We start from the raw sequence: 13,619 nt of genomic DNA on the forward strand, positions 1-13,619 counted from the left end.
CGCCTCACATATACTAATGTGCCACAAACAGGATGTTAATATCACTAACCATTCCAATTTTATTATGGTGTCTCCATATAAATGGCCCACCCTGTAGTATAACCGGCAGCTCAGCAGTGACATGTGACATGAATTTGGTAAGAACACAATAATTTACAGTTAGTAAGTAAGTTTCATTATAAAAAAATCATTAAAAATATGCAAAATACATTGATACAATACAATACAGAAACATTGATGAAAGTGAAATGTAATGAAAATGCACTTTAATAGCCTATTTTTTTTTTTGGAAAAATAAAGGACAAATGTTTGTGGTTAACATTAAGGTTATCTTAAGATATGTTTAAAATAAATGAGATTAAGCCAGTAAATCTAGCAAATATTGTTGTGTTACTCTTGACCCACCAATGTGTTAATTTCGTCCCTGCTGACGGCGTCAAAAGTAACAATGCGCAACTTTTGTTTAAAGTGAAGATATATTGGAGTTTTTCTTGCAACAAAATACCACCTGATTCTGACAGACCATTGTTGTGAATTAGTAACCATAGCAAAAAGTTTCTGCTAAAACGTTTTTTAAAATTAGGTTTTAATGAAATATGTTATTTTCGTCTCCCATAATCAAGTAATTTTTTTTTAATTTTTTTTACAGAATGAGCTACTGTAAATAATTAATGTCATTTGAAGTGCAAATTAATTAAATTAAAGTAACTTAAATTTAAATGAAGCATAAACAAATTGTGTGATTTAATGAAGCATATATTTTTTATTATAAAAATGCTAAATCTCCACCTCGATGTCAGTGCATCATTTACTAAGATTAATAAATGCTGAACAAGTATTATTTGTTAATGTTGGTAAATATATTAACCAACAGTATATAATGAAACTTTATTGTTGAAACCATTATTGTTTTTTTGTTTGTAAATCCAAGGAATCATCTTTGAATATTTTTTTCAGTGTGGTTGACTTTTACTTATTGACTTTAACAAGTAGCTTAATTATTTATTATTCGTCAACAAAGCATTGAAAACCACGCAACCACCAGCATATACTGAAATCGGGTGTCCTCACCAGCTACACGGTTCCAAAACACAGCTTGAGATTTTCCCTGCATTGCACTTAAAATTATGATTTTGTGTTATTATGTATTTGGTTACACTTTACCATAAGGTTTCGTTCATTACTGTTAGTTAACGTAAGCTATTTAAGTACATGAACAAATAATACTTCATTATGCGTTATTAAAATTCTAATTCATGCTTGTTAAAATTAATTAATGCAGCGTCAGTTACTAACCATGCTAATTTAATACTAACATTAACAAAGGCGAATACACATTGTAAAAAATGTGTTACCTAACATTGATGCAACCTTGTTCCCATTTATTATTGTTCGAACCTTTTAATTTGTTTATTTGTGGGAAACATTTTCAAGTGTTTACGCTTAGAATATATTAAAATAGAAGCTTTGTTTAATCAATTACAAAATGCTTTCAAAATACATACATTTTGCGATTTTCTTGTTTAATAAAAGGTCCAAGATTTCTTTAAAGTCTAAAAATATCCTCTCGTTCTCGTGCATATGTGTGTCGTCACACTCCTATCATAGCAGAAATCGCCACACCTCCCCACTCATACCATAAAAAGGGTCCTCAGCTATCCAAAACTATTACGCAGCTGTCTGAGGTGTCCAACAAGGGCAGAGGCAACAGAAACGATGTCTCAGGTTACTCAGTCTTTCTCCCGCAAGAGCGTCTCAAGCTCTCGTCCGTTCTCTTCACAGTCCGTTTACGCAGGTGCTGGAGGCAGCGTGCGCGTCTCTTACGCACAGAGCTCCAGGGACGGTTTCGACATGTCCAGCGCTCTCGCCGAGGGCGACAATGGCTTCGAGAAGACCACTATGCAAAACCTTAACGACCGTCTGGCCAGTTACCTGGAGAAGGTGCGCTCCCTGGAGAAAGCTAACGCGCAGCTGGAGCGCCAGATCCGGGAGTGGTACGATAAGAGGACCCCAGTTTCCAGAGACTACAGCCACTATTATGTCACCATTGAAGATCTGCGCAAGAAAGTAAGTGATTATATATTTACAGATGGTTTGTATCATTATTTAAATAAAGACATTTTACTAAATAAAATAACTACATTCTCTTTTAACCCAGAATAAACCAAAACTAAAGATTGAACAAATAACAATTGTTAATATTTATAGCCGCTACATGCCTATATAAATCACTTTATTGTTTCCCCGTTATTTAAAAAGTGCGTTATAAAGAAAATCTGGGTAAGGCATTGACAAATAAGTGTTCAGTTTATGGAAATGGCCACACAGATGAGCTTAAGACACTTTCCTCGTTCTTATGTAAATTAGGCGAGTGTAAATCCCGGCCAAAACATTCCATATAGCGTGAGCCTTAAACATTGTTTCCTTGTTCTGGTTTAAATTCCACAAGTGTAAAACAGCCCTTTCATACTGTTATGTTGTACATGTGGGGCTCTAGAGAAAGAGAATGTGTCTTTACAGCACAATGCATTCTGGGTATTTAACAGAATGGGACGAGGAAGCCCGATTCATCTCTGTTGACATTGTACAATACACTCATCAGCAATAAACCTAAAGCTGTTGCACTACAAGTAATGAAGAAAACAGAGATCAGAGCAGGTCATGGTGAGCGATTGCAAAATGTTTGGTTTATCACAATAAGTTGTATCTGAGTCTAAATTCTTCATCTGTTTGTCTTCAGATCTCCCTTGCCAGCCAGGACAATGCCAGAATCATCCTTCAGATTGATAATGCCAATTTGTCAGCTGAGGACTTCAGAGTCAAGTTAGTACAACAAACAATGCATTTCAAAACCTTTCTAAGGAATTCTCTTCTATGAGGTCCTAGATTGCCATTCTAACCATTGATATTCTTGTGCTTTTCAGGTATGAGAATGAATTGGCTCTGCGTCTGTCAGTGGAGGCCGATATTGCTGGCCTGAGGAAGGTTCTGGACGATCTCACCATGACTCGCTCTGATCTTGAGATGCAGATCGAGGGTCTGAAGGAAGAACTCGTGTACCTGAAGAAGAACCATGCAGAGGTGAGATCAAACAAATGTTTTATGGCCCTCCAGGCTGGGCAAACCCGGTGGAATTTACTTAGAAATCAACCAGACCAGTAATCTTCTCCAATCAAGTGTGATTTTAGACACTATTAGCGACACTAATTAATCATGACCTAAAGTCTTGGAGTTCTTTGTATCAGCGGTCTGAGAACTCCAAGTAAGCAGCCATCATCATGTATGTATGTGAAGTTACATCTTTATTACAAAAACATGCAACAACAATCTAAAACAAAAAAATAATAACTCGCCATTATATAGAGATGTTGGTTTCCCACTTGCATTATAAAAAGCATTATAAATACGTTGCTAAGCAACGCAAACAGACGGCAATTGCGAAGTGTTTGTATCTGGTTTATACCCTCATAGAAAACATTCATTCATTCATTCATTTTCTTGTCGGCTTAGTCCCTTTATTAATCAGGGGTCGCCACAGCGGAATGAACCACCAACTTATCCAGCAAGTTTTTACGCAGCAGATGCCCTTCCAGCCGCAACCCATCTCTGGGAAATATCCACACACACACACTCATACACTATGGACAATTTAGCCTACCCAATTCACCTGTACTGCATGTCTTTGGACTGTGGGGGAAACCGGAGCACCTGGAGGAAACCCATGCGAACACAGGGAGAACATGCAAACTCCACACAGAAACGCCAACTGAGCCGAGGCTCGAACCAGCGACCTTCTGGCTGTGAGGCAACAGCACTATTTACTGCGCCACTGCTTCGCCTCTCATAAAAAACAAAATGTTAGAATTCAAGAATTCAAGTTGGGTTTGTCCAGTCTGCAATGTGCACAGATATGGATATTGGTTCTTACACAGCTATTCCACAATACAGTGGGATCTCATATAACGTAATTTAAGAACAATAAATTACGTTATATGAGATCCCACTGTATTGTGGAATAGCTATGTAAGAACCAATATGCTGGCAGGAATAAACTAGACCAGGGGTTCCCAAACTTTTTAGCCTGCGACCCCCAAAAGAACAATGCTCACGACCCCCAATTTTTTTCAATGTATATCAGTGCTGTAAATGTGCCAGAAAGATTAACCTGGTGTTATAAAATCAATCTGCTGCATCCGACGCTATTGCTGTGTCTTTAATTTAATGTAATTATCACAGGGGTCGCAATCCAATAGAACTAGTAACTATAAGCTACTATTGTAACTAAATACAGTAGTATATAGTAACTATAAACAACTATTTTTTTTCCTTTTCAGTAGGTTATGGATAAAATATGGTCATTCTTATGGTTTAATAAAAAGATTTTTGGAAATCACCATGTGACCCCCTCCTTCATTGTCCCGCGACATCTCGGGGGGGTCCCAACCCCCACTTTGAGAACTGAACTAGACCATGATTGTGGTTTTGTGGACTCCTGCTTGGTAGAAACATCAAAGTATAAAGGTGTGAAATAAAAAATCCAGTCAGTCATTGCAAAAGGAGTCTGTTCTACTGGGAATTTCAGATGACAGCTAAAAAGTTCCTTACACAGATTTCACTTATTTTCAAGTAAAATCAAGTAGCGTTCAGTGGAGCAACCTTCCAACTGAGCAATTTTATTTTGACAATAATGTTTTCAGAACAAATGATTCCCCATAAGCTACCATCACATAAGCTAACAGATATATTGTTGTTCTGTAGGAACTTGCAGCTCTTCGCGCTCAAATGACTTCCAGCAGTGTAAATGTAGAGGTTGACGCTGCACCTCAGCAAGACCTGGCCCGCATCATGGAGGAGATGCGACAGCAGTATGAAGGCATCACAGAGAAAAACAAGCGTGAAATGGAGGCCTGGTACAAGGGCAAAGTAAGTATTTCTACAGTACATCAATGGCTAAACCATACAAAGTCAGCTAAATGCTAACCTCAAACTCTTTCTTCACAGTTCGACGAACTAAACAAGCAAGTATCCACCCAACAAGAAGACCTCTCAATGTCACGTAATGAAATCAACGAACTCGGGAGAACATTGCAGGCTCTGGAGATCGAACTACAGTCACAGCTTAGCCTGGTAAAAGTTCTTAGCATTATGTAAATAATAATAATTAAAAAACTAATTTCTTCTACCACTAGGGGGAGCATCATTTAATATAATTCTCAAATTTAATAGGCAGCCCTAGTATTGCTGACTGAAAAACTTTCTTGCAATTTTCTCTGAACAGAAATCAGCTCTGGAGGGCACACTGGGAGAGACAGAGTCACGGTACAGCATTCAGCTCAACCAACTGCAGGCTGTCATTAATAGTCTGGAGCAGGAGCTCACTCAGATGCGCATGGACATCGAAAGACAGGCCAGCGAATACAAACTGCTGCTGGACATCAAGACCAGACTAGAGATGGAGATCGCAGAGTACAGGAGACTTCTGGATGGAGAGGATATTCAGTAAGATCAGTTTTACAAACAAATAAAACAAATGATTGTAGAATTGTACACATATATTTAACTACTATTTCCCTTTTTTTGTTTACAGGAGACAGACTGTCAAAGTAGTCGAGGTTGTAGCTCCCCCCCAAGCGTAAGTATTTTTTTGCAAATTTTACAAACACCAAAATAGAATTTATAAATGTGACATAAATTAACTTACTTTTTTGTCCTCTCCAGCTGATCCTGTTGTGACCAAGCGCGTTCACACAGTAATCGAAGAGGTGGTTGATGGTAAAGGGGTCTCTCGCACAGAAAATGTCGACGTCGAGGTCATGAAGAAGTAAAAATGGTGCCAAATGACATCCACAAAGTCGTCATGAATTTTACCCCAAACAGCTGATTAAATTATCATTGTTCAACACCTCATGTGAAAAGCTAAGACAAATAAAAAGACGCTGCGAAATCAAATGTATTTGTTCTTTCATTCTTCCAAGTCAATATTTGTCACTTACAACACTGAAATTGAGTTTGAGCTGTATTACATTTGATTTGACGCTCGTCACAACTACTAAAATACAAAAAAACAAAGCTTGTTGAAGAACAATTTAAAAATGAAAGTCAGTAGGAAATAAAACAGTGAGTACAAAAGACAAACCCGCTCTCTTACAGACAGACCAACAAACTTAAATATACAAAAACATACAATTTCTTCCATTTACGCTTTAAAAATAACACAAATAAGCAGTTATCTTTTCAGAACACTTTTAATATATAACATTGTATTTACAAATATTTCACATATGACACTATGTAGTTAAGAGCCCCCCCATAGGTGTCCGTATTTGACAAAATGTTCAACATAAATAATTCAACAGCATATTTTTTTCCCCATCACACAATTACAGTATAAACTCTACAGTAGCACAGCTGACTACCACAGTCAGTTGCAAAGTGCTGTCCTTTTTTTTTTTCGTTCGTTTTTTTTCTCATCGAATACAAAAATACCACCACTTCCGACGCAATGTCGGCAGTAAATGTCTAGCTGCTGCGCTAAAACGACGTACACTGAAGCAAAATCGGCTCACATTCAAAACGGTGGGCAGGATTGGTCCTTGACGCCAAATCGTTTGCGCAATGGCACCACAAAAACATTGTACAGGGGGGAAATGTTTGTAAAAATAACAACTAAGGTCACATTAAAACCATTTCGCTCCATAATTCATACCTATCAGATGCGGAAAAATCACATTCGCGAACAAAAATAAACGTGTTAAATTTATTGATCGTTAGCAGTTGTTAAACTTCGTCTTTCTGTGAATTGAACGTTAAATCGGCCAATGAGTTCATAAATGCCATCGTCTCTACATCCACAGCAAATACTAATGAACTATGACCACCTAATGTGTATATTGCCGTTACCGGTTAATAGCTATTAGCTATCGGTTAATAGCTACCCGATAACTAGTTAAGACGCGACATGGATAAGCATAACCAATGATTAGCCCACTTTTAGTGAACCAGATTGTTTAACTCAACGAAAAACGCAAAATTATTCATATTAAGGGGGAGCAACTTAAATAAATTTTTGTTTATCACAATCTTGGAAAAATATTTTTATTTTAATTATGGATAAGGATGCTAAGCTAATTCGTATGTTAAATTTATATCTTCGTAGCCATTTAATTAAATTCACAGCTTTAATTTCGAAACAAAATGCTTCTACGTTTCGGCAAATGTGGATCTGAGAGCAGAACAGCTGCCTGATGCATATTTATCCATACAAATGTCAGGCGTTTTTATGTACGACATGTAGCCGTTTAATAAATAGCGATTAGCCATAGCTATTCGCCAATTGGTTTTAGAGGCAAACAGCTGTGAAAATTGGCAGCGAGAAATATCTTCACCATGGCTCATTTTTAACATAGCTGGTGGCCTTTTTTATTATTTTACTACATGAGAACCGTTGTACCGTCAAAATCATATCCGATAACAAATAACGGAATTACTTTTACAAAAAGGTGAAAGTACGTTACAAAAAATTGCCAAAGTAATGTGTTAAAACCTTTATTGGCTGACTGCTTTGTTTAACAATAATAAAAAAAAACAACGTTAACAGTTTAAACGTGTTTGATACGTAAACATTAAAGTGATTACAGTCACAGTCAGGAAAAGGAAAGAGAAATGGGGCGAGCACCCGTTGCTTTTACGTCCGCTGTTAAAATGAAACAAATAAATAACTAATAAAATGTCAAATGCAGTCGTTAGTTGGTTAAATCTGACATGGACTGTGGCTCATTTTAGCTTTTGGCACAAAAGCGAAAAGCAAATTTTGTTCTCTAACCCAAATAATTAACATTATTAACAGTACCTATTAATCAGTAACCTGATACTTAAAAAAAAAAAATCCCCTTAAGTCATTGTTTGTCGCTGTAAAGTGCAATAGTGCTTTTTCGTCTGTATTCTAGCTTGCAGGCGGTCATTTCCACTGCCTTCCAGCAGGGGGGCGACAGCGAGCTGAGTGCAGGTCTCACTGGCAGTAGTTGCAAATCGCAGAAAAGCCTCAGAAACGCTGCGTCTGGTGATCACTCTTCTTTTTCAACCGGAAGCTCAGTCTCGAATGGTTTTACAATCTCCTCATCGTAAACTTTAAGAATCGCTTCGCAAACAAAGCGGTACTGGCTCTGAAGAAAAATAAACATACAAAGACAACAAATGTGCACATTAATAAAAATACAGTCACGTAAAATAGAGATTAGATTAGAAAGATGTGTTAAATTATTGAGTCGCTTAAAGTTCAGTAGCTACTAAATTAATCAAAGTTTACGAGGATCTTCGCATTCAATTTACAAAATAAATAATGACTTCGTTGAATAAACATCAAAATAACTAGACTTTGTATTAATATTGTATTATTACATAAAATCTTTGATATTATGAATGTATAAATTGATGACTCGGTATTAAGAGCAATATAAAAAAAAATATATGCTAAAAATAAAACAACACTATTGTCTGACACAATTCGATTAACTAGTTTCACCATATCGTGTCTTTTTTTTACATTTTTTGGGCAGTTTTCCACAACAAAGTTTGCCAGAATTATTGAGTTGTTGTACTGATATTTCTAAATATTGTTTGACAATGACTGGACTATAAATAAACTAAACTATATTTATGCATAACGAGTCATTCACTGTTATCAAATTGTGTTGTTTTGCTTCAAAAATAGCAATATTTATCAATTGTGATTAATATATATACAGTTGAAGTCAGAATTATTAACCCCCCTGAATTACTAGCCCCGTTTAGTTTTTTCCTCAGTTTCTGTTTAACTGAGAGAAGATTTTTTCAACACATTTCTAATCATAATAGTTTTAATATCTCATTTCTAATGACTGATTTATTTTATCTTTGCCATGATGACAGGACATAATATTTTACTAGATATTTTTCAAGACACTTCTATACAGCTTAAAGTGACGCTTAACTAGGTTAATTAGGTTAACTAGGCAGGTTAGGGTAATGAGGCAAGTTATTGTTTAAAGATGGTTTGTTCTGTAGACTATCGAAAAATATTTAGCTTAAAGGAGCTAATATTTTTGTCCTTAAAATAAAAAAAAATAAATAAATAAAAAATTTAAAACTGCTTTCATTTTAGCCAAAATAAAACAAATAAAACTTTCTCCAGAAGAAAAAATATTACCAGATATACTGTGAAAATGTCCTTGCCCTGTTAAAAATCATTTGGGAAATATTTAAAAAAGCAAACAAAAAGTTTTGTAAAAAGTAAAGTGGGGTGCATGTGCCGTGGGTAAAAGATATGTTTCAGTCTGGCTACCACCGCAAGTATATTTCAAACCTGTGGGAAGCACTGAAATATGTTGTGTTTTTGCTTGTTTTTGTGTGTGTGTGTGTATATGTATGTATAAAATATATATCAATACAATCCATAACTCTTTCAATGAACACAATTAGCCAGTTTTGTGCAACCTATGCTTATTTTTGAATCACAACACCAGGAATTGACTAATATTTAGACTAACAAAATGCTGATGTTAATAAAATTTGTTTGATACAATGACTCCGATATGGACTTCAATGATTTATGTCAGTCAACCAGAAAAAAACCTGAATTAACCATTATTAAGAAACAAGTCACACCAAGTCAACTATGGTAGATTTGTTTTGAACTAAAATATCCGCCAAATGCATAAAAGCAAATCGGTATCATACACCAACATGGCCACTTCCTGTCTTAGGCCCCGTTTACACTAGTGCATTTTAGTTTAAAAACGCATAAGTTTTGCTACGGTTACGCCATCCGTCCACACTACGCCGGGGTTCTCGAGCGCCGAAAACTGAGCTTTTTGAAAATGCTGGAGAGGCCGTTTTCATTCTAAAACGCTGCTGCTCCGTCTCAGTGTGGATGGGGAAAGACGGAGACATCTGAAAACGGAGGCGGGGCTGCAAACGTTCGCCTATCTGATTGGGGTTTTTCCTCAATATTAAGTAGCCCACACACACAGTTCAGTCTCGCATCCTCTTCTTGTAAGTTAAGACTTCGCAAGTTTGATCAAGGCTGCAGTCTCCCCCTTCTCAGTTTGATATGGAAAACATACCGAGGACACGCGTAAATCTTCAAAGGGAACAGTGTACTTTATAACTTCATTCACATCACAACTGCCTCCTTTCAATTTCAGTGAAAATACGAAACGCACCCTCTCTTTTGCTGAATATCAGTTTTAATAATCAACAATTATAAAAGTATAACATACAATAAGTTTATACATTGTAGGAAATAAAGGCAAGCGATCAGTCAATGTACCTGGATTAATCATTAACTTATCTTTGCACTTAACCAAAACATGTTACCCGTGAACAAGTAACTTAATAGATTCCAATGACCAAAGTCAGGGAATTGGCCTATGTCGTTAGATAAAGACAACAACATGAATGAAATATCACGTTTAGCAAATATAGTGAGATTAGATCCAGTGGGGGATGCGTGATGAGCAGTCCGACAAGCAGAGCTCTCATGTGGGTAGAAATGCTGGAGCGCTTGCCCGAGAGTGTGTGTGGTCACGTGATGTGCGTTTTCAGCGTTTTGGTGTGGACGGAGAGCAGTTCAGAAACGCTGGGTAAAACGCGAGTGTGGACGCGGATCGTTTTCATTCTACAACGCCGTTTTAAAACTAAAACGCACTAGTGTAAACGGGGCCTTAGTGGGTGAACTACTCACCGGAGTCTGGATCATCATGGCCCGCTGGTCTCTCATGGTTCTGACGATGTCCAGCGGATACACTGACTGACCGCCTTCTATTAAACACATCGCTGTCTCCATTGTGATCAGCACCCCAGTGCGGCCAATCCCAGCACTGAAAGAGAAAGGGGTGGGGTTAATGTAGGGGTGGAGTCAGTGAAAAAGCCAATGGGAGGAAACAGCAAAGAGTGAAATCAGTGAAAGAGTCAATGAAAGGAGTCAAAGAGGTGGAGTCAGTGAAGGGGGACAATAAAAGGGTGGAGTCAGTGAAGAAGCCAATGGGAGGGAACAACAAAGAGTGGACTCGGTGAAGGAGTCAATGAAAGGCGTCAAAGGGGTAGAGTCAGTGAAGGAAGTCAACAAAGAGGCGGAGTCAGTGATGAAGTCAATACAGCGAATAAATGAAGGGGTGGAATAAAAAAGGAGAGTCAACTAAGGGGTGGAGTAAATGAAGGGAATTGCCGAAGGGCTGGAGTCAGTAAGGAGAGTCAACAAAAGGGAAGATTCAGTAAAGAAGCCAATAAAGAGAAACAACCAAAGAGTAAGGTCAGCAAAGGAGTCAAAGAAAGAAGTCAAAGAGGCAGAGTCAATGAAGGGAGACAACAAAGGGGTGGAGTCGGTGAAGAACTCAAAACAGGGAATTAATGAATGGGTGGAGTCAGAAAGGAGTCAATAAAGGGGTGGAGTCAGTGAAGGAGTCAATAAAAGGGTGGTGTCAGTGAAGGAGTCAATAAAGGGGTGGAGTCAGTGAAGGAGTCAATAAAGGGGTGGTGTCAGTGAAGGAGTCAATAAAGGGGTGATGTCAGTGAAGGAGTCAATAAAGAGGTGGTGTTAGTGAAGGAGTCAATAAAGGGGTGGAGTCAGTGTAGGAATCAATAAAGCGGTGGTGTCAGTGAAGTAGTCAATAAAGGGGTGGAGTCAGTGAAGGAGTCAATAAAGGGGTGGTGTCAGTGAAGGAGTCAATAAAGGGGTGGAGTCAGTGAAGGAGTCAATAAAGAGGTGGTGTTAGTGAAGGAGTCAATAAAGGGGTGGAGTCAGTGAAGGAATCAATAAAGGGGTGAAGTCAGAGAAGGAATCAATAAAGGGGTGGTGTCAGTGAAGGAGTCAATAAAGGGGTGGAGTCAGTGAAGGAGTCAATAAAGGGGTGGTGTCAGTGAAGGAGTCAATAAAGGGGTGGAGTCAGTGAAGGAGTCAATAAAGGGGTGGTTTCAGTGAAGGAATCAATAAAGGGGTGTAGTCAGTGAAGGAATCAATAAAGGGGTGGTGTCAGTGAAGGAGTCAATAAAGGGGTGGAGTCAGTGAAGGAGTCAATAAAGGGGTGGAGTCAGTGAAGGAGTCAATAAAGGGGTGGTGTCAGTGAAGGAGTCAATAAAGGGGTGGAGTAAGTGAAGGAGTCAATAAAGGGGTGGTGTCAGTGAAGGAGTCAATAAAGGGGTGGAGTCAGAGAAGGAATCAGTAAAGGGGTGATGTCAGTGAAGGAGTCAATAAAGAGGTGGTGTCAGTGAAGGAGTCAATAAAGGGGTGGAGTAAGTGAAGGAGTCAATAAAGGGGTGGAGTAAGTGAAGGAGTCAATAAAGGGGTGGAGTAAGTGAAGGAGTCAATAAAGGGGTGGTGTCAGTGAAGGAGTCAATAAAGGGGTGGAGTCAGTGAAGGAGTCAATAAAGGGGTGGTGTCAGTGAAGGAATCAATAAAGGGGTGGAGTCAGTGAAGGAATCAATAAAGGGGTGGAGTCAGGGAAGGAATCAATAAAGGGGTGATGTCAGTGAAGGAGTCAATAAAGGGGTGGAGTCAGTGTAGAAAACAATAAAGGGGTGGAGTCAGTGTAGAAAACAATATAGGGGTGGAGTCAGTGAAGGAGTCAATAAAGGGGTGGTGTCAGTGAAAGCGTCAATAAAGGGGTGGTGTCAGTGAAGGAGTCAATAAAGGGGTGGTGTCAGTGAAGGAGTCAATAAAGGGGGTCAACAAAGGGGTGGAGCCAGTGTAGTGAGTCAACATAGAAGTCGAGCCAATAATGGGAGTCAAAAAAAAAAGGTAGATTCAGTGAAGAGAGTCAACAAAGGGGTGGAGGTAGTGAAAGGATGATTCAAAGGAAGGAGACAATAAAGAGGTGGAGTCAGTGTAGGACAACAATGAAGAAGTCAATTGAGTCAATACAGGTAATTAACGAAGGGGTGGAGTCAGCGAAAGATAAATAAAGGGAGACAACAAATGGGTGGAGACAGTGAAGTCCATCAACAAAAGGGTGGAGTCAATAAAAATGTGTTGTCAGTGAAGGAGTCAAATAAAGGGTGGTGTCAGTGAAAGATGAATAAAGGGAGACAACAAATGGGTGGAGACAGTGAAGTGCATCAACAAAACGGTGGAGTTAATGGAGGGGTGGATTCAATGAAGTGTATCAACAAAGGGGTGGAGTCAGTGAAGTTAGTCAACAAAAAGGGTTGCGATAGTGAAGGGAGACACCAAAGGGGTGGAGTTAATGCATGTTTTTGGGGCATTTTCCAGTCAATGCAGGGAATCAATAAATGGGTGGAGTCAATGAAGGGAGACACCAAAGGGGCATAGTTAGTGTAGGAAGACACCAAAGGACTGGAGTCAGTATAGAAATTAATGGAGTCAATGCAGGGAATTAACAAGGGGTGGAGTCAGTGAAGGGAGACACCAAAGGCGTAGAGTTAATGCATGTTTTTGGGACATTTTCCAGGCCTGACCTGCAGTGAACCACCACAGGTTCTGGACCGTCGGCTCTTTTGCTGCGCACTTGGCTGACGAAGTTCAGAAAGTCTGAGGAATCGTCCGGCACACCATGATCAGGCCACGCCAGGTACTGCATCTGACATATCTGCCTTTCTTCTTTACTCTGCACAAACATACAAACAGA

The 13,619-nt window shown here is 38.6% G+C and overlaps 2 protein-coding genes across 16 annotated transcripts in view; one reads left to right on the forward strand and one right to left on the reverse strand.

The window, feature by feature from the left end:
- Positions 1-1,682: 1,682 nt before the first annotated feature.
- krt96 (keratin 96) lies at positions 1,683-5,949 on the forward strand. Of its 2 annotated transcripts, none has more exons than NM_001199952.1 (8): positions 1,683-2,067; positions 2,741-2,823; positions 2,925-3,081; positions 4,759-4,923; positions 5,002-5,127; positions 5,279-5,499; positions 5,588-5,632; positions 5,719-5,941. In NM_001199952.1, the coding sequence occupies exons 1-8, from the start codon at positions 1,717-1,719 to the stop codon at positions 5,720-5,722; spliced, it is 1,152 nt and encodes a 383-aa protein (NP_001186881.1). In that variant the 5' UTR covers positions 1,683-1,716; the 3' UTR covers positions 5,723-5,941. The 2 variants fall into 2 exon arrangements, with proteins under 2 accessions (NP_001186881.1, XP_073792391.1); XM_073936290.1 differs by lacking the exon at positions 1,683-2,067 and adding an exon at positions 2,527-2,664 and having other exon boundaries at positions 5,719-5,949.
- Positions 5,950-7,428: 1,479 nt separating this feature from the next.
- The window catches only part of ptpn4b (protein tyrosine phosphatase non-receptor type 4b), a 66,805-nt gene continuing 60,614 nt past the window's right edge, over positions 7,429-13,619 (reverse strand). For 13 of the 14 annotated variants that reach the window (XM_009296096.5, XM_005173946.6, XM_073936403.1 and 10 more), the window contains 3 exons: positions 13,450-13,598; positions 10,721-10,856; positions 7,530-8,162 (listed from right to left, as the gene is read on the reverse strand). In XM_009296096.5, coding sequence (XP_009294371.1) covers positions 8,064-8,162; positions 10,721-10,856; positions 13,450-13,598 — 384 coding nt within the window. In that variant the 3' untranslated portion in view covers positions 7,530-8,063. Of the gene's footprint in view, positions 8,163-10,720; positions 10,857-13,449; positions 13,599-13,619 lie in introns of all 14 variants that reach the window. The other variant, NM_001044313.2, reaches the window with a different exon arrangement.

Source organism: Danio rerio, chromosome 22 (genome assembly GCF_049306965.1).
Source record: "Danio rerio strain Tuebingen ecotype United States chromosome 22, GRCz12tu, whole genome shotgun sequence".
Taxonomy (NCBI): Eukaryota; Metazoa; Chordata; class Actinopteri; order Cypriniformes; family Danionidae; genus Danio; species Danio rerio.

Coding starts and splice junctions, on each gene's coding strand:
- krt96 (NM_001199952.1), top strand. CDS start 1,717: ATGTCTCAGGTTACTCAGTCTTTCTCCCGCAAGAGCGTCTCAAGCTCT. Junction 2,068..2,740: donor TTGAAGATCTGCGCAAGAAA/GTAAGTGATTAT, acceptor GTTTGTCTTCAG/ATCTCCCTTGCCAGCCAGGA. Junction 5,128..5,278: donor TACAGTCACAGCTTAGCCTG/GTAAAAGTTCTT, acceptor TTCTCTGAACAG/AAATCAGCTCTGGAGGGCAC.